Below are 20,951 nucleotides of genomic sequence, written 5' to 3' on the forward strand. Positions count from 1 at the left end.
TTAAGCAAATCAGTCAACTGATTACACAATATGGTAACATTTGAACAGTAACATTGGAATCTAACTGCAAGGATTCCTAATGAAAGAGCATAATGTAATGGGGCTGGGAATGAAGAACTGGAAGGAAAACATCCTTTATAAGGGAGGTCACCAGTGTGGTGCAATGGTTAACGGCGGCGGACTCTGATCTGGAGAACCGGGTTTGATTCCCCACTTCTCTACATGAGCAGCGGAGACTAATCTGGGGAACCAGGTTGGTTTCCCCACTCCTCCACATGAAGCCAGCTGGGTGACCTTGGGCTAGCCACAGCTCTCTTACAGTTCTCTCAGCCCCACCTATCTCACGTAGGGTTGCCAGGTCTCTCTTCGCCACCAGCGGGAGGTTTTTGGGGCGGACCCTGAGGAGGGTGGGGTTTGGGGAGGGGAGGGACTTCAATGCCATAGAGTCCAATTGCCCAAGTGGCCATTTTCTCCAGGTGAACTGATCCCTATCGGCTGGAGATCAGTTGTAATAGCAGGAGATCTCCAGCTAGTACCTGGAGGTTGGTAAAAACTTTGCTTTTGCATGTATGTTTACTGTTTGATTTTGTATTGGGGCTGTTTGTCACCATTTATCACTGTTCTACACATGGGTCACGCTGTTATGTAACTTATTGTCATAGTTTAATATTGAGAATTGTTTATGATTGAGTGTGTATTGGTCATTGTTACCAACCAACTCTTGCAGTACTGGTGAATTCTTCTTACCTGGAGGTTGGCAACCGTACTTACAGGGTGTCTGTTGTGGAGAGGGGAAGGGAAGCTGATTGTAAGCCGATTTGATTCTTCCTTAACTGGTAAAGAAAGTCAGCATATAAAAACCAACTCTTCTTCTTCGTCGTCGTCTTCGTTTTCCTGGAAAGTCCCTTCGGGAGAATCAGGCCCCAGGAGATGCTCACAGCCGTGCCAGATGTTTGAAAGCTGCACGGGGCTGGTGGCTGAACCAAGTGGTGAGTGCTTGGATGCCTCCCTGTGGAAACTTCCATATGCCCGCCTCCCCCCCCCCCCAGCTCCCAGTAGGGGCTGGGCTGAGCCATTTCCCAAACATGCCTACAGGAGACTGAAGGGGCTTTTTTAAGATCTAGAAGTTTTTCATGCAGCATTTCATCTGTTGCTGTGATTGCGAGGCAACAAAATGTCGTCCCCCAAAGAAACATGAGCGGCAGACTTTAATCTGGTGAACCGGGTTGGTTTCCCCACTCCTACACATGAAGCCAGCTGGGTGACCTTGGGCTAGTCACTGTTCTCTCAGAACTCTCTCAGCCCCACCCACATCACAAGGTGTCTGTTGTGGGGAGAGGAAGAGAAGGTGATTGCTAGCAGGTTTGAGACTCCTTAAAGGTAGAGAAAATCGGGGTATAAAAACCAACTCTTCTTCTTCTCCTGAACTGATCCATTACACCACAGCTTTACCCCCTGTACAGGAATCCCTCTATAAGAAGAGCACATCCAAGGGGAATGCCCATCCAACCTTGTCTCAAGGTGGGCACTGCCCCAAAACCATGGCACTGAAATCCAATCTTGTTTTCCTGGTGTATACAATCTCAAGTAGGACAGGCCGGTTTCACTTACAGGGCAGGCTACATATAATCGTTTAGCCGAGGCGCCTGGCTGAGTTCGGCACCTGCCCACCATGGAGCTTGGAGGGGTGCTGACTGTCTTCCTGGGCATTTGCCTCTCATGCTTGGTCCTCCTCACGGCATGGAAGAGAATGCACAAAGAGGGGAAGCTGCCCCCAGGGCCAACACCCCTGCCCTTCATTGGCAACTTGTTGCAAGTGAGCACAGAGGAGACCTTCAAGTCCTTCCTGGCGGTGAGTTGGGCCCTTGTTGACATAGCGAGCTTAGAAGAAAAGGGATTGGGAAGCATAGTTGGCAGATAGTCAAAGCGCCAGAGGGAAGGGAGGTCTTATTATTAAAGAATCCCTATGTTTAAAATTGTCCAAACTCAGCCAGGCAATTCTAAACTCTGAGAAGTGTGTGGCTCTTCCTAACACCTCCTTTGCATGCAGAAGGTTCCAGAGTCAATCCCTGCCAGCCCCAGTTGGAGGAGATGTTGGGAAAGACCTCTTTCCCCCTGGGAACCTGGAGAGCCACTCAGAGTTGACAATACAGAGACATGTGGATCATTGGTCTGACTTGGATATAAGGCAGCTTTCCCTGTTGGCATGTTCACCCATCAAAGCACTGCCAGTTCCACAAAATCCCCCACTAACGATGTTTCCTGCAGCTCCGGGACAAATACGGCCCGGTGTTCACAGTGTACCTGGGGCCTCGGCGGGTTGTGGTGTTGTGTGGGCACGAGGCGGTGAAGGAAGCCCTGGTGGATCAAGCGGACGACTTCAGCGGGAGGGGAGAGTTGGCCAGCATCGACCGGAACTTCAACGGCTTTGGTGAGTGGCCTTGATTGGTTTGGTGCTTGAGTGGGATAATTGCAAATGAAACATGGTGGAACTTACAGACTGTCTACTTGAGTCAGTTTTCACTATCTGCGAGAGCAGCAAAGTATAAACAGAGTAAATAAGTACATCCTGAAGAACGAGAGGGAGCCCATTAAGGGCCCTTTCCCACCTGCTTGGATAATGCTTGAATTTCCACCTGGGGCAACTGTTCTGTGTGTTGAGGGAGAAGGTCTTGGAAGCCGACCTGAATAACTTCATTTCCAGGAGTTGCCTTTGCAAACGGGGAGCGGTGGAAGCAGCTCCGTCGCTTTTCTCTCACCGTGTTGAGAAATTTCGGGATGGGGAAACGGTCCATTGAGGAGCGGATCCAGGAAGAGGCCCAGTACTTGATGGAAGAATTCAGGAAAACCAGAGGTTGGTGTTGGCCACAGCATCCCCTCCCGCCAGAGAGGGGGGTGGGGGAAGGCTGCAGCCCCAAACTGCCACCATCTTTGTGCTTCTCAGGTTTGCCGTTTGACCCCATCTTCTTCCTAAGCCGCACAGTCTCCAACGTCATCAGCTCTGTTGTCTTCGGCAGCCGGTTTGACTATGAAGACAAGACTTTCCTCTCCCTCCTGCGCATGATCAACGAATCCTTCATTGAGATGAGCACCCCGTGGGCTCAGGTAATGAGCAGGGCTTGAAGAGCCCTTCCTTCCATGCACTCTGAAAGGGTAGGGTTGCCAACTTCCAGGTAATAGCTGGAGATCTCCCACTATTACAACTGATCTCCAGGCGACAGAGATCAGTTCACCTGGAGAAAATGGCCGCTTTGGCAATTGGATTCTGGCATTGGAGTCCCTCCCCAAACACCGCCCTCCTCAGGCTCTGCCCCCAAAACCTGGCAACCCTACTGAAGGGGACATGCTGCAGTTGAGTTGCCATCCTCCAGAAGGGGCCTGGAGATCTCCTGGAATTATAGGTGATCTCCAGACAACAGAGATCAGTTCACCTGGAGAAAATGGCCACTTTGGCAATTGGACTCTATGGGATTGAAGTCTCTCCCCTCCCCAAGCCCCGCCCTCTTCAGGCTCTGCCCCAAAAGCCTCCCGCCAGTCGTGAAGAGGGACCTGGCAACCCTACTGAGAGAGCTTCTGTTCCCTTGAGGGATCTTCAGCTTCAGAAGAGGCTGGAGGGGAAGGGAGTATCAGATGCCATACTACTGCTGCTGAGACGTAGTTGCCAATCTCTGCTCTTTATTCCATTTTCTTTATTCAAATGTACAGCCCAGCTAGAAGTTTCAAGGTAGAAATTCCATAAATCTCATGATTCTAGACTCTAGAGAACGGAGTTAATAATAATGATATAAAAATCACAATTATTATAAAATCTCCAAGGTAAAACATTTAGTTGAAAAGAAGCTTTATCACATCCCTGGATACATGATGGTTACACAAAGAAGAAATGTCCTTAGGTTTCCTCCAGAAGTTCGTTGGGGCCTGACATAGGGTTGACAACCACCAAGTGGGGCCTGGAGTTCTCCAGGAACGACAGTTGATCTGCAAACTACAGCTTTGGAGAGTGGACTCTAATGGCATTGTTCCCTGATGAAGTCTCCCTCAAGCTCCACCCCCAAATCTCCAGGAATTTCCAAATCCAGAGTTGGCAGCCCTAGGACTCCAGCTCCTGACATACTGCATCAGGGGCCTTCACTATCTAGACAGTCTTTGTCTGCTGAGGAAGCCCTGCTTATTGCAAATGGTTCGGGCACATGTGTGCACCCTTCATCATGGGTAGGGTTGCCAGCTCCAGGTTGGGAAATACCTGGAGATTTTGGGGGAGGTGCCTGAGGAAGGCAGGGTCTGGTGAGGAGGAGGGACTTTAGTGGGATATAATGCCATAGAGTCCACCTTCTGAAGCAGCCATTTTCTCCAGGTGAACTAATCTCTGTCACCTGGAGATCAGCTGTATTAGTGAGAGATCTCCAGCCACCTCCTGGAGGATGAACACCCTAATCTAGGGGCCCTGGTCAGACTTGTTAGGACAGGATGTGGACAGAATCGAGTGGGTGCAGAGGATTAGAAACCAAGCTCTTTGAGGAAAGGCTGAGGGACGTAAAAATGTTCAGTCTGGAAGTTGAGGGGGAACATAATTGCTCTCATGAAGTATTTGAAGGGACTTAGGAATGTTCAGTCTGGAGAACAAGAGGTTGAGGGGGGACATAATTGCTCTCTAAGTATTTGAAGGGACTTGGGAATGTTTAGTCTGGATAAGAGAAGGTTGGGGGGGACATGATTGCTCTCTTTGAGTATTTGAAGGGCCGTCACTTAGAGGTGGGCAGGGAGCTGTTCCTGTTGGCAGCAGGATAGGGCTCACAATAATGGGTTTAAATTGTGGGTGGAAAGGTACTGGCTGGATATTGGGAAATTATTTTTACAAAAAGAGCTGTTCAACAGTGGGATCAGCTACCTAGGGAGGTGGTGAGCTCCCCCTCACTGGCATTCTTTAAGCAGAGGCTGGACAAACACTTGTCAGGGATGCTAGGCTGATCCTGCATTGAGCAGGGGGTTGGAACAGGTGGCCTGTATGGCTCCTTCCAACTCTATGATTCTATGCTTGCCCCATGTGATTTGAGAGGGCACCTAATCAAAGGGAGAAGATTAGTGGCAATAGGCAAACTGTCTCTCACCAGCAGAAAAGAGCGAGAGTCCAGTAGCACCTTAAAGACTAACAAAATTTCTGGCAGGGTATGAGCTTTTGTGAGCCACAGCTCACTTCTTCAGATCTGTCTCTCACCAGTTCATCATTACCGACCTTCCCATTAAGAAGCTAAAACCCTCTGAGTAACACCAAGGTTCCCAGAATACAGGTTGGAAAAAATTGATATACAGGAAAGAGGTTCCAAGCTAGGGAAAAACCAACCATGCAGAACAGTTCTCCAGGCACTCTGGTTCTAGCTGGGTACTCAGAGGAGCTCTACAGAAAGACTCTGGGGAGAAGACGGTCTCTTGGAGCTCAAACATTTAAGTCTAATGTTAATGGGACAGGAAATAATACACAGACAATTACCAAGTTGCTGTAAAAACCAAAGCCATGTTTATTGTGTGGATCAGGCAAGAATGTCAACTCACAATCTTTGCACTTTCTTCCAGCTCTATGATATGTATTCTGGCGTCATGCAGTACTTGCCCGGGAGACACAACCGCATCTATTACCTCATTGAGGAGCTGAAGGACTTCATTGCCGAGAAAGTCAAAACCAACCAAGCAACACTTGATCCTAACAACCCTCGGGACTTCATAGATTGCTTCCTCATCCAGATGGAGAAGGTATTAAAATGGATTCATTAGGACCCATGGAATGGCCAGGAAGAACCCAAATTGGCTGTGTTCTCAGAGATCTGGGGAAAGAACAGGGGAGCAGAAATTCTCTATTTATATGCTTCTTTATAATAGCTGCGTTTGGAATTCTGTGCACGGTTCTAACCACCCCTTCCCTAAAAGGAGCTGAGAAAGGTGCAGAAAGGGGTAACCCTAATGATCAAGGGCACACACAAGAAAAGGCTAGAGCAGGGGTCCCCAACATGGTGCCTGCGAGTGCTTTGGGAAAGTGGGTGGGGCTAGGCAGGGGCTTTGTCCTAGCAGGGCTTCTGATTGGCTGTGCAGATTAAAAGCCATCCTTTTAAACAGAACTTCTGCCTGAAATGTTGAAGACTTACTATGAGAGCTATGCATAATTTCACCCCTGATATTTTGGGTTGGTGCTGCCTCCTGCAACATGACTGTGCCCACCGCCCTGCATCAAAATTCCAAAGTTGCCCGCAGGCTCAAAAAGGTTGGGGACTCCTGGGCTAGAGTCTGGCCATTTTTCTTTAAAACTGGCATCTGTGGTTTCAGATCCCACCTCATCCTCCATACTTTCTGGGTTCTTTTAGATGACCCTCTCCTTCTCAGACTCCGATTCACATCTGTAAAATGGGCAAATGTGAGGATGAACACAATGCAGCATTTATCTGTATCACAAGGCACCACTGAGTGGCGACATTAGAAAATTCTTACCACCAGAGTCCAAAGCAGTTCAGAGCTGTCTCTCCCTCCTTCCCATAAGTAGACAGTGTTGTGAACAGACAAATGACAGCTGGATGTCCATTTTGCCCTTGATACAACAGATTCTTGTAGCTTTCATTTATGAATTCCTGTTCAGGTGTTAAGCTTAATCTGGGGCTGCGATACAAAGTTTCTTCACCTTTTCCCTCATTGTGATGTGACCCTCCCACCCCTGCTTGGTAATTTATGACAGCCCTTTCCTTTCACTCCCCAAAAGGAAAAGGAAAACCCTTCCAGTGAATTCAACTTGAAGAATCTAATCCTCACCACTCTCAACTTGTTCTTCGCTGGGACAGAGACTGTCAGCTCCACCCTGAGATATGGATTTCTTTTTCTGATGAAGTACCCTGAAGTAGAAGGTAGGATGGCAAAAACAGGGGAAATTAAAGAAAGCGAGAACTAGATGCACAATATCCCTTTCTTGAGCCAAATTAAGAACCAGACTTCTTAACTGGAGATGTGACTTCTTAACTAGAGGCTTCTAGCCCCCGTGACTAGGATTGAAAAAGGGTCTCCTGCCTTAAAAGCCAGATTCAGAGGAAGGGGGTATCCCTTCCTTTCCTGAATTGTTTGCTTGAGTTGGGATGAAACTTCAGGGGGCATCCTCTATGTTTTAGGCCAATGGCAACAAGAAAAGTAGTCATCCCCTGTTCCAATGTGCGTGGGGAAATAGAGGGGGCTGCCTGTGGAAAGGGGCCCCTTTAGCACACTCCTCTCCTAGCTAAGAAGAGATGACACCCCCCTCTAGACTCATCTGTACTGTTTGTTCCAAATGGCCCAGGGCAGCAAGATACTGCTTGACCTGCAAGCAAGAATGTGACATAAACTCTGCAGTAGTGTGGGAAGCCACTCATGTAACAAGCTGTGCTTCATTCCCTTGGAAAACATAACAATTGTCATACACTGAGCAGGACCCTTGGTCTATCAAGCTTAGGATTCTCTGCTTGTCCTGGCAGTGGTCTTTCCCATCTTTTACTCCCGGTTCCGTTAATGGAAGATGCCAGGGACTGAACCTGGGGCCTTCTTCATGCGAAGCAGGTGCTTCTGCCGCTGAACTATGCCCCCAGCCCTTGGAAGACATGATTCATTCATTGGTTTCTTCTGTTTATATGCCTCTTCCTACCCTCCTTCCTTGTCACGGCCTCTCATTGATATGTGGAGGTGCCCATATTAGTTGATTTCCTAAGAGCTTTTTCCTTCTTGCTATCCTGGCAGAGAAGGTCCTCTGGGAGATTGACCATGTCATTGGACACAACCGCATCCCGGCCTCTGAGGACAGGATGCAGATGCCCTACACAGATGCCGTCATCAATGAGATCCAAAGGCTGACAGACATTGTCCCCATGGGAGTGCCGCACACTGTGATCCGGGATACTCAGTTCCGGGGTTATCTCCTCCCCAAGGTGAGGTGTCTGTGGGGTTGGTGTTTCAGAGGCAAGAACAGTTTGGTAGATAGCAGAAGCAGGAGGAGAGTCGGAGGCACCAGATCAAAACATTCAGGAATCCCCCGTGGGGTCCCCGTCTGTGCCACGGTGCCTACTGGTACATCTCCTGGTGCCTGCAAAGTGTTTTTAGAAGGTGGGCAGGCCCGGTGGGCCCTATTGGCCTTTGGAGAGCTGATTACTGTGCAGAATTTTTTTAATGTTGCTTTGGCAGCAGCTGCCACCACAACACAAGGATCATCACGGTATGACAGAATGTGAGCTGCCCCCACCAGGCTGTATCAGAATTTCAAAGGTGTCTGCAGGCTCAAAAAGATAGAGGACCCCTGAAAACATTCCTTTTCACCCATTCTTTTAACAAAGGGTTTTCTTAATCTCTTTTAGCCATTCTGCCATCTACTCTGGCCTGAGGTCTGATTTCCTCTATCTCATTTCAAGTGTTTGTTTTATGATGTCTTTATACCCTGGCCTGTTTTTAATGTTTTGTTTTATTGTTTGAGTTGTAAGCTGGCTTAAGCAGGTCTTTGGTGAGGCAGCATGTGCATTTTCCAAATAAATAAATAAAGGGACAGATATCTGCAGGCAGGCAAGAAAGGAAAGGCCTCTGTCCCCCAGGGTGGTGCTGCAGGTGCCAGGGAAACTGCCCGTGGAATTCCTGGCACCTTCCTGTTGCTTCACCTCCAGACTCCCTCCTTCTCCCTACCTTTTGGCAAGTTTGCATCTTCCCTTCATCCTCCTTCACCCTGCGCACATGTTCCCTTTCCATCTTGCACATTCCTTCTTTGTTCCTTTTTTTCCTTTGAACCTCTCTACCTAAACTGTTGTTACCCTTCTCCGATCCAGTTGGGTTTGAGGGGTGCCATAAAAGGAGACGTTTGCTGTACAGCAGTGGGAAAGGCAGCAGTGGGGTGGGGGCAAGGGAGGGGAAGAGAGCCGAGCTCCAGGCACCTCCTGTGAAGTCCAGGGCAGGCAGTAACCAAAGGTTGCCAACTCCATGTTGGGAGATTCCTGGAGATTTGAGGGCAGAACCCAGGAAGGGGAGGGAGTTGAAATGAAATCAAAAGAGTTTCCATCTAGACATTAGGAAGAATTTTCTAACAGAGCGGTTCCTCAGTGGAACAGGCCTCCTCGGGAGGTGGTGAGCTCTCCTCTCCTGGAGGTTTTTAAGCAGAGGCTAGATGGCCATCTGTCAGCAATGCTGATTCTATGACCTTGGGCGGATCATGAGATGGAGGGCATCTTGGTTGTTGTTGGCATGGAGTAGGGGGTCACTGGGGGTGGGAGGGAGGTAGTTGTGAATTTCCTGCATTGTGCAGGGGGTTGGAGTAGATGACCCTGGTGGTCCCTTCCAACACTGATTCTATGAGCTCAGCAGGGAAGGGATGCCATAGAGACCACTTTTTAAGCAGCCATTTTCTCCAATGGAACTGAACTCTGTAGTTTGGAGATCAGTTGTAATTCTGGGATACCCCCAGGCAGCACCTGGACATTGGTAACCTTATGTAGAGGCAGCTTATAGGATGCCTGAGCTTGGCTTCATTAGGGGTCTGTGTTTGCTTGAAATAACTTTGCTGCAATAACAGCAGAAACAAAGTGTGGAAAGGTGGAAGAGGGACCCTCCCTAGAAGAGGTGAAAGTAAACAGAAGAACTAGAAGAGATAAAGGAAGAGAACAAGGAGGAGTAAAATGCTCCCCCACACTCAGCCAGGAAAACCCACCCCACCTTCCCAGCACTGGCCACAACCAGAATCCCTTGTGGGCATGCCAGATAAAATACATGGTGTGCAGGTAGATGGACTCCACAGTATTGGCTTCAACTGGATCCACATAGTCAGAGAATTTGACTCATTCCAGGTGGTTGCTAAGGCTGCCTATCAATTTTCTTTAGTAAGACAAATCTTTGCAAGCTCAGGCAACTGCATTATTACCTAAAAGTCGTCTTGGCACCTTCAAAAACTGAAGCCTTCCATGTTTCTTCCAGACTGTTTCATTTTATTGAAGCTGGAGGGTGGGGAATAGAGACCTTGAATGGCAGCCTTTTTGTAATGGCACCCCGACCCTTCCAAGAATTCTGGAGGGGACTGCAGGCTCAGCAAGGCTGGGGACCCTTGAATTGGACAATGGATGGAACCACATGGATGAAACCCTCCATTCATGACCAGATCTCTTCATGTCCAGATCTACTTCCTGTTTGTGGGCCTCCTAGAGGCCCCTGGTTGGCCACTGTGTGAACAAAATGCTGGGCTTGATGGGCCTTGGTCTGATCCAGCAGGGCTCTTCTTATGTTATGATCTCTGACCCATGTTTTCCAGGGCACAGATGTTTTCCCCCTGTTAGGCTCAGTCTTACGTGACCCCAAATACTTCAGCCACCCTGAGAAATTCTACCCCGGACACTTCCTGGATGAACAAGGCCGCTTTAAGAAGAATGACGCTTTTGTGCCATTCTCCTCAGGTAGGGTTTATCTCTTCTGCTCCTAACTGCTTGGTATCCTGGCTCTGAAAGCACACTGCAAGCTCGCTTACAATACAGAGTTACCCCTCACGGATGAGGCCAGAAGTCTGAATGTGTTCACAGAATAACCTTCAGAAGACAGGGCCTCCCTCCGTCTGAACTTTTGCTTAGAATGTAGTCTGCAAATGTGGTGTGCTGAATGTTGGTGACCCGAAGAGGCCCAGGTTCAGATGCCTTCCCAGCCACTGAAGCTGACCAGCTGACCTTTGGCCTCAACCAGACCTATGTACAAAATGGGATTGTCTCCATGTAGACAACCTGAAGACTTTAGAGCAATGGTTCCCAAACTTTTCGGGCCACCGCCCCCACAGTTCCACAAACTCAGCCCCAGCGCCCCCTACCCTATCCTATAAAAAGCATTATTCAAAATAGGGGTTTGCATGACTCACTAAAGAAGATAATAACAATAAAGTTTCAAAACAGTAACAATTAATTGCACATCTATTCAAATTCAAATTAAAACTTTTAAGTTGAAATTTATGCAACAAAACTGATGAACTTGATCCAGTGGTACCAGCTCTTCAAAGTCTTAGAAAAAATTTCTGATAGTTTTCACCAAATTTGCCAGCATAGTACCATGGCTTGATCTTTTGTTAATTAGTTAACAACACCGTTGAAGGGCCCCACCTCTAGTGCCCTCCCATGCCCTCTTGTCTCTTAGTGTCCCCCTGCTGCCCTCTTACCCCCTAGGTAATCCCACCACCCCCAGGGGGTGGTACTGCCCACTTTGGGAACCACTGCTTTAGAGGAAGGAGGGTACCTGGTGCCATGGTGAAAGGCCACTCCGAGCAAAGAGGTCCAAGTCAAGCCAGAGGTTAGGGCAAGAGGATCAGAAGTAGTGGAGAGAGCTTTAGCATATGGCAGAAACAAAGTCAGGTCAGGCTGAAGTCAGGATCTGGGGGAGGCAGCCTGGGAGTAAGCAGAAACACACATAGGATCAAGCAAGGAATCCATCCAGCAGCCCAAGACAGGAGGTCATACAAAGGCAGCCCTTCACACCACAGACAAGCTGACCAAGAGAAGGAGCACCCTGGAGACAAGCAGCATTCCGTCTGCAGGCCAAATCTGACTGAACCCTTCAGCCAGCTGTTCCCAGAAACACTGCGTCCCTCCAGACAGGGAGGGTATGCATCCTCTGCTGGCCAGCTTGAGGAGGCCACTCTGGTGCACGGGAGATCTAGTCAGCCACTCCCTCTGAAAACATGCGACCCAGGTGGAAGGCACAGCAGGGCTCCAGAGTTGCTGACCCCAGGTTCCACTTCTGGTTCCTCACACTGCCTGGCGGAGAACGGGATGCAAATGCGATGGGTGCTGATAATTCTGGGTGATGGGAGGAGGGATTGTGGGTTGGCACTGTTCTGCTAACAGAGAGGCACTTTCCGGAAGTAGAGGAAGCGTTCTATTAATGCTCGGAAGAGTGGCTTGCATCAGCAACAGGGGAACAGATCTTTGGAATCCAACCCAGTCTTTCTCCATGGAGAAACACATGGAGAAAAGCTGGATGCAACACACTTGATCCAGAGTTGCAGATCCATTTGGGACAAACTGTGCTGTAAGTCCCAGTGGAACCATTTTGCTCCCGATTCCACTCACACCGCTTTCCTTTTTCCTGCCAGGGAAACGTGTCTGCCTGGGGGAAGCCATGGCCCGCATGGAGCTCTTCCTCTACTTCACCACCATCCTGCAGAACTTCTCGCTGAAGCCCCTCGTGCCCCCAAAGGACATTGACATCACCCCAAAAATGAGCGGTTTTGGGAATATCCCCCCCACGTACCAGCTGTGCTTGATCCCTCGCTAAATCCCATCCTGGCATCCATGTGAGGGGTGGGAAGAAAAGACCCCTGTGTGTACTCGTTGGTGTAGTGGTTCAGAGGGGCTGATTCTAATCTGGAGAACCAGGTTTGATTCCCTGCTCCTCCACATGAAGGCTGCTGGATGACCTTGGGTTTTCTCATTACTCTCTCAACCCCACCTACCTCACAAGGTGCTTGTTGTGGGGAGAGGAAGGGATTGTGATTGTATGTTGCATTGAGGCTCCTTACGGTAGAGAAAAGCGGGGTATAAAAACTTCTTCTTTTTCTTCTTCTCTTAACTCTTGCACTGGCACATTTCCTCCTGAGCTGCTTCCGAAGTAGATGCAGGAACACAACCATGGAGCTTTCAAGACAGCAAACTTTCCTAGCTCTGTGGCTTTCTTCTGTCTGGCCCTGCTTGTCGATTTTTTGGAGGCAACCTCTGTTGGTAACAGTATGCTGGACTGCAGGAACCCATAGTTTGAACCGGCTGGACAATTCTAATTCTCTTCCCCAAAAACTATTAACGGGGGCTTCTGATTGGCTGTGCAGATTTTTAAACACATTACTTTGGCAGTAGCTGCCACTATAGCACACGGACCTTCACTGTGTGACTGAAATAACCACTTTGTGGCTGGCTCTGCCTCCTGCAGCAGCCATTTTGTAGCAGCCATTTTGTGGCTGTGCCCACCACGCTGTATCAGAATTCCAAAGGTGCCCACAGGCTCAAAAAGGTTGGGGACCTTTGAGTTAGACAATAGATCCCAACACCCTTCCTATGGGATACTGAAGAAGAAGAGTTGGTTTTTATACCCTGCTTTTCTCTACCTTTAAGGGGTTTCAATGTGGCTTACAATTGCCTTCCCTTCCCCTCCCCACAACAGACACCTTGTGAAGTAGGTGGGGCTGAGAGAGCTCTAAGAGAACAGCGACTAGCCCAAGGTCACCCAGCAGGCTTCATGTGGAGGAGCTGGGAAACAAACCTGATTCTCAGATTAGTGTCTGCCGCTCATGTGGAGGAGTGGGGAGTCAAACACGGTTCTCCAGATTAGAGTCTACTGCTCTTAACCACTATACCACGCAGGCTCTCAGGGGCCATACCTTTCAGACAAAGCACTGGGAAAGGTCTTCTGCTGTCCTTCACCAAGGTTCTAGTTGTGTGTGTCCCCCCCACCCCGACACGAAAATTCACCACAGCCTCTCTCTTTTTTTCTCTATGAGCACAGGAAACATAGCCAAGGCCAGGCTTCCTAGCAACACAGCTTTGATCAGAACCTGTCCCCTCTCCCCATCATTAGGCATCCTTTCTAGAGGAAGTGACAAAAAGAAACATGAACACATGAAGCTGCCTTATGCTGAATTAGGCCCCTGGTCCATGGAAGTCAGTATTGTCTACTCAGACCGGCAGTGGCTCTCCGGGGTCTCAGGTAGAGGTCTTTCACATCACCTACTTGTCCAACCCCTTTAACTGGAGATGCCGGGGATTGAACCTGGGACCTTCTGCATGCCAAGCAGATGCTCTGCCACTGAGCCACAGCCCCTCCCAATTTTTTTGCATATGAAACCAAAAGCTGCTGTTACTTCAGCCAGGTTTGGACTTCAACAGGCTACTTTGGCCAGGAGGCTCTTTTGCATTCCAAACTCTCTTTCTCTGCTTTCTCTTGGTCAAGTAGCATGGGACAGGCCCAAAGGCAATTTAAATCTCATGTGTGAAAAACACCCAGTCTCTTACACCAGATTGATCCAGAATCTACCAGGATGGGTGAATGCTCATGATCACTAATGCAGATTAGAATCTGCATTCCACCATTTAAATGCAGTTTGGGAGAGGATAAGGGAGAAATCGGTCCTTTTATTAATGGCTTATTGAAGCATTAGACTGAAACAAATCGGGGATGGAGGGGAATCTTGAGTAAATCCTCCCAACTTGAATTTACTTGGGAAAATGAGATTTTTTTTCCTAGTCTGGAGTTTTTAAAATGTCATTATAGATGCTGTATAGATACAAAGGTGTTTGAAAGTTGGCTCTTTTTCGCCTTAATGTTGTACTGACAACCAGAATAAAAGATATTTTATCACCGAGAGAATATAGGCTCTGGCTTGGAGGTGCAAAGTGTGCTTCAGAAGGTCTTTTCACAGACTGCTGCCCAACTGAATTCTGCCCTTCGATCCCTTCTCTGTCGCCATTCCGTGTCTCTTTGCCCAAGAGCCACCTGGTGGTGGGCGAGCGTTAAATCGAGGGTGTGTGTGTCAGGCACACACCAGTTCGGCGTTGAGTGCTGCGCCACAGGCCGAGAGCATGCCTTCCAGCTGATGCACTGGCCAAACAGCAAAGTACAGTCGCTGCAGCCTCCCAAGCGGGTGTGAAAAGACAACTCCCATGGGCCAGGCTGGCCGGCACTTTGTCCCTGCCTGCAAGGATTTCTCCAGACGCTGGCCTCGCCACCAGGGAGCAGTGCAGAACCGAAACAGAATTTTCTTGAACTGCGTGGCATTGATTCAGGGCCACCAAACACCGTGGGCAGTTCCCCATTCAGGTGGCTGGAAGTCTGCATTAGATACACAGCTGGGCTCAGGCTGGGAAGCTCATTCCTTGACAAAAGGAGTCGGAAAGGACGTTCAGCTGGGGTGGAAGATGAGGAAACAGATCACATAGGCCCCGGTCCCATCCTGGGCTCTTCTCTTTTGCCTGGGGTTGCCAGTCACATGGGGTCGTGCTGCAACGGTGTCCTTCCATTGAGGATGCTGGGATTCGGCATACTGCTAGGGTTGCCAATCTCCAGGTAGTTAGTATTCAAAATCGGGCTCCAAGTACAAAATAGGAGAATGAGGAATCAAAGTTATGCACTTGTTGAAAGCTCAATAAAGCACATAAGAGCAATATGCAAACAATTGTATTCAGAGAAAAAAGAACCTCACTGCAAAGGTATCCAAAGGATATAAATACTGAGCAAGGTAAGTTAATACACAATAAGAATACAAAAAATGTGTACAAGAATAAGTCAGGTATACAATAATAGACTATCCAGAATGGTAAAGTCCAAAAGAGCACGGAATAAATATCAGACGCAATGGGCTTCCGGTAAAATCCCCATTTCAGAGCTTTCCTCAAGCTTCAAGAAGTACCACGTGCCAATATCACCTGTAATAAAATGCATGCTATCACAATATCCAATCAAATTTACAAGACAACATTTGATATAAATTAATTAAAGGTTACAAATTATTAAAATATCATGCTTACAAAAATATATCATTTTACATACCAAAATTGGAGAGAGACGTCTATTCTGCCATTCTATGTAAGAGGCTTGGTAAGCGTCTGAAGTAAAACTGGCTGACTCTCTCTTAAGGCTTTAATGGTTCCACAGGTGTATGCTATCTTCTCATAAGTGCTAGGTCATGCTACCTTAAGCTATGGTGAAGAGGCAAACCTACTGCAAATCAATAGAACATTAAAGAAAACTGGAGAGATCCAAAAATGAATTTAATCCTTTTGGCATTAAAGTGTCAAAAAGGAAAATGAAGCGGGACTCCTGTTGTGCTAAAATCCTGTCTATATTTTGATTCTGAAAAACCTTCCCTTGATACTGCCAAATAACAAAAAATTGCATGTCCGTGTATAAGTGCTTGAGTTCTTTATAATGGGCAGTCAATGGGGCTTCTAGATTAGAATTCCTAATCCGGGACCGGAAGGTCTTTGGACTTTACCATTCTGGATAGTCTATTATTGTATACCTGACTTATTGTACACATTTTTTGTATTCTTATTGTGTATTAACTTACCTTGCTCAGTATTTATATTCTTTGGATACCTTTGCAGTGAGGTTCTTTTTTCTCTGAATACAATTGTTTGCATATTGCTCTTATGTGCTTTATTGAGCTTTCAACAAGTGCATAACTTTGATTCCTCAATCTCCAGGTAGTAGCCGGCGCTCTCTGGCAATTACAACTGATCTCCAGTTGATAGAGATCAGTTCCCCTGGAGAAAATGGCCACTTTGGCAATTGGACTCTATGGCATTGAAGTCCCTCCCCAAACCCTGCCCTCCTCAGACTCCACCCCAAAAATCTCCAGGTATTTCCCAACCTGGAGCAGGCAACCCTACGTACTGCCCTGATGCTTTTTCTTCACAAACCTCAGTGGTCTTGCTGCTGTAGGGTGGGAAGTTCCGTCGCTGGATTTGGGGGGGGGGAATCTAGGGTTGGATTTTGGGAGGAGTTCAAAATAAAATAATTCTTTCTCTCTAGAACCCCCTGCTAATCTGTGGGTGTGTGAAACTCTTCTGTCCCTTGCTGTAAAATAATTGATAACTTGTTCTGATCGTTGTCTTATCCACCAAACCACTGAGCCCTTCTAAAGAAGAGACAATAAACTTATTTTTTGTTTTGTAAAAAGGTGTTGGTGCGAATCGCTCCAGGAGAAGGGAGAGAGGGTGTTAGGGAAGTAGCAGAAATTACCTCAGATTCCTATTCTATCTCCTCAGGCTTCCTCTATGTTAGCAGCATGTAATCCAGCACAGTCATTCATTATAATCGCCTTACTGGCGGCTCACAATCCCACGCCATAGCTAAAACTGACTTGGTCCCCGCTACTGGAGGGAGTGATGGGGTGTGGAGGTATCTGAGAAAGCGCCTGGCTGTCACAACACACACACGCCCCAAAGGCCATCTTCATCTGTCAGCACAGACTAAGCCGGCACCATTTGCCAAGTGTTGATTCCCACCAGCAGCCCAAGAGGCTCTTCCACAGGGATGAGAACTGACTCCTGGATCCTGGAGAGCTCAAAGCTTGGGAAAACCCTTACGAGAGTGGCCAACAGCCCCTCGAAGGCACGGCAGAGCTGCCCTCCACCACCCAAGGAGCAGGGCCACAAAGCAGCCAGGCCAGGGAGGAGCAAGGGCTGAACTCGAGGGCTCCGGGCTCAAAGGAGTCTCGCTCGTTGGTGCCGGCATTTCAGGGCTGACTTGTGCCCTTCAGTGCAGCCTTGCACGAAGCTCGGTTACACAGCGCTAAGTTAACCAAGCTGACTTAATGGCATGTGGGTCCATATGCCGCCACCCACAGGCCTTAGACCAGGGGTGTCAACCATACAGGCTGGGGTCCAGATCTGCCCCCTTGGGAGCTCTTTTCCAGCCCGCGAGCCAGCCACCACCGCCCCACTCTCGTTCTGGGCTGGCAAGGCATGGCCCAGCCCAACCAAGTTATATTTATGCAAAGAAGAGTGACGAGGATGATCCGGGGCCCGGAGACCGAGCCCTATGAGGAAAGGCTGAGGGAGTTGGGAATGTTCAGTCTGGAAAAGAGGGGGTTGAGGGGGGACATGATTGCTCTCGAAGTATTTGAAGGAGGGCAGGGAGAGGTTCCTGTTGGCAGCAGAAGATAGGACTCGCAAGAATGGGTTTAAATTATGGGTGGAAAGGTACCAGCTGGATATTAGGAAAAAATTGTTCCCTGCATGTTCCCCCCCCCCCCAAAGACAGCTCATCCAGGGAAGGATTTTTCAGCAAAGACTTATGTTAAAGGAATTTCTTCTCTCACATACCTGGTCAACAGGAAGGAGATTAACTACAGAGATTGCCTGTAGTTTCAAGGACAAGGGGACCTTCAGTGTCTGACGAAGGGCACTTTGGCTCTCAAATAAACAAACAGACCACTTGGCAAATTACAGAAACATTCTTCCCCCTTGGATTCTGCCAGCCTAGCTATGCCTCGGTAGTAGGGTTGCCAGGAGGTTTTAGGGAGGGCGCCTAAGGAGGGTGGGGTTTGGGGAGGGAAGGGAAGGGACTTCAATGCCATAGAGTCCAATTGCCAAAGCAGCCATTTTCTCCAGGGGAAGATCAGTTGTCGGCTGGAGATCAGTTGTAATAGCGGGAGATCTCCAGCTAGTACCTGGAGGTTGCTAAAGACGAACAAGGCATTTATGACAAAGATGTGAGAATTACTCAAAAAGTTTCAACATCAATATATTCCATACAAATCCAGTATATAATCAATGTACAATGCAATACAATGGAAATAAATTCCTGATGAGCAAAATAAAGTCCAAGGATGCCAAGAGTAAAATAGGTATCCGGTAGTTAGTCCTATTTCGAGTCCGCTTTTTCAATTCTGGCAATCCCACGACGATCAATGTATGAAATTCAGAACATGTGTTCTATAACGTACATACAACCATAATTATAGAATATATACACACAGAGCCCAGGGAAATCATAACAAAAAGCCCATAATGCAATATACATACCAAGAAAGAAGGCACGTAGCCACATATTTCCTAGCGGATGGCAATTCTGCGTCATCTTCTGATGCAAAATCCCCTCCCATATTTAAAGTGACAAATACCAAATTGAGGACAGCTGTCCCTAATTGTAGTTAGCATGTTCCACATGAATATAACAAAACACTATGATATTTCCAATGAAAAAATACAAACAGGTAAGTGACCACAATTTTACAAGAAACTGGACAACTCAAAATGCATATTTAACCCATTAGGATGCAGGGAGTTAAAAAGAAATATAAAGTGAGCCTCTTGCTGGTCTAATATACGATCCATATTTTGTATTTGATAGGATCTACTCCGATAGAGCCAGACAACAAAAATTGCATTTCATGATCTGCATGTTTCAATTCCTTAGAGTGTGCAGTAAGCGGCGCCTCCAAATTATTATTTCTCACCCTAGACCTATGTTCACCTATTCTCAATTTAATAGGGCATTTCGTTTTGCCCACGTAGAGCAAACCACATGGACATCTAATTATGTAAATAACCCCTTTACTATTGCAGTTACTAAAATGATTCAATTTAAATTTGAAACCGGTGTGAGTATCCTGGAATTCTTTAACAGGCAGCGCCTGAACACAAGCTATACATTCCCCACACCGCAAATGACCTACCGGTTGGTTGCTAGGCAGAGAAAATGACGCGTCAGAGCGTACTAGCCGATCTTTAAAGGAACATGTTCTACTTAAGCCAAATTTAGGCGGTCGTGCACAGCCTGGCAAGTTACTTACAAGGTGCCAGTGTTTGACTATAATTTTCTGAACATCTCTAGAAAGAGGCGAATATTGCAAAGCAACAGATAAACAGTTCTGAGTGTTATCTCTAGTTCTATCTGCTAATAAATTTTGCCTCATGGTGTTGTCCGCTTTCTTTTTGGCATAATCTATAGTACTTTTCGGGAAACCTCTGGTTTTTAGAATATTGCTTAATGTGGCCGATTTGTGTTGATAATCTTCTATTCTAGTTGAATTTCGTTTCAAACGTAGGATTTGTCCAAATGGTAAGTTATTTTTCAGATGGTAAGGATGAAACGACTGAAAGGGTAATAATGCACCTCTATCGGTGACTTTCCTAAAAGGTTTAAATCCCAATTGTTGTTTCTCATCAACATAGACCGTCATATCTAAAAAGTTCACTGCCTGAGTGCTTTGAGTGTCTGTAAATATTATGTGATTATTCTGTGAATTAATCCAAGTCAAAAATTCAGCCAAATTATCTGCAGGGTAATAAATGAGAAAAATGTCATCAATGAAATATTTCCAAGTAATAATATGCTGCAAAAGGGGGTTATTGTTATATATGTGTTGTTCTTCATACTTAGCAATATAAATATTCGCTATTGAAGGCGCACAAGCACAGCCCATCGCCACGCCTTGTTGTTGCAGGTACAATTGATCAAAAATGAAAAAAATTAAATCCAACAAATCCAGTAAGAAATGTGACAGGGGATTTTTTTGATCAACACGTTTACTAAGTAGACCCTCTATGATGCCACGTGTATCCTCTAACAGCACATTCGTGTATAATGCTGTAACATCAAGAGTCATCAGAATAGCAATAGTTCAGGGATTTTGAGACCTTCCATATCTTTAATGAATTGTTTGGTGTCAAATATATAGGAAGGTGTTTGTGTGGCAAACTCATGCAGGTGAAATTCCAAAAACTGTGCAATGGGGTCTAACACAGAATTATTTCCTGGTGGAGGATTGATACCCTTATGTATCTTCGGTAAGGTGTAAAACACCGGTATTCAGGGAAATAGATTAATAAGGAAGTCTGCCTCCCGTTTGTTAATATAATCCAAAGACAAACCTTCCTGTGCAACTGTCTTAATAGACATCATAATGCGATGAGTAGGGTCACTATTGAGTTTTTAATACACATGCATGTCTCCAACTGTCTCAAATTCTCCTGAATGTAGTCTTTCCGATTCATCAGGATGATAGCGTCCCCTTTATCAGCTTCCTTTATGATTAATTCAGGGTCATTTGCCAAGTTCTGAATAATATTCCGATCCTCCAAAGACAAATTATCGCAAGTATTTTTCTTTCTACGTTCCAAATTATGTATATCTTTCAAAACTAAATGCTGAAAAGTCGAAATCAGATGTCCACATGATGCCGGGACAAAAGTAGACCTTGGTCTAAACCTACTAGTTAAAAAAGAAGAGTTTGCCAAAAAAATCCCGCAATTTTAACTGTCGCGTAATTTTAAAAAAATCAATTCTGGTTTGGATTGCTGAATATTTGGGTTGGGGCACAAACCCCAATCCAAAATTTAATACCCTAATTTCATCAGCTGAAAGCGGTCTGTCTGATAAGTTGACCACTAAGTTGGTCTCTTGCGGTTTCTCCTCCTGGGAAAAAAATCCCTATCATCCCATTCTACGTT

General features: G+C 46.9%; 1 protein-coding gene across 1 annotated transcript; it reads left to right on the top strand.

Annotated features, from left to right (window-relative positions):
- Positions 1-1,670: 1,670 nt before the first annotated feature.
- Positions 1,671-12,279, top strand: LOC130474266 (cytochrome P450 2G1-like). Its single transcript, XM_056845809.1, has 9 exons — positions 1,671-1,852; positions 2,269-2,431; positions 2,705-2,854; positions 2,945-3,105; positions 5,572-5,748; positions 6,743-6,884; positions 7,741-7,928; positions 10,280-10,421; positions 12,098-12,279. Exons 1-9 carry the CDS (start codon positions 1,673-1,675, stop codon positions 12,277-12,279), a joined length of 1,485 nt encoding a protein of 494 aa, XP_056701787.1. The 5' UTR covers positions 1,671-1,672.
- The last annotated feature ends 8,672 nt before the right edge of the window (positions 12,280-20,951 follow it).

This window comes from Euleptes europaea, chromosome 3, assembly GCF_029931775.1.
Source record: "Euleptes europaea isolate rEulEur1 chromosome 3, rEulEur1.hap1, whole genome shotgun sequence".
Taxonomy (NCBI): domain Eukaryota; kingdom Metazoa; phylum Chordata; class Lepidosauria; order Squamata; family Sphaerodactylidae; genus Euleptes; species Euleptes europaea.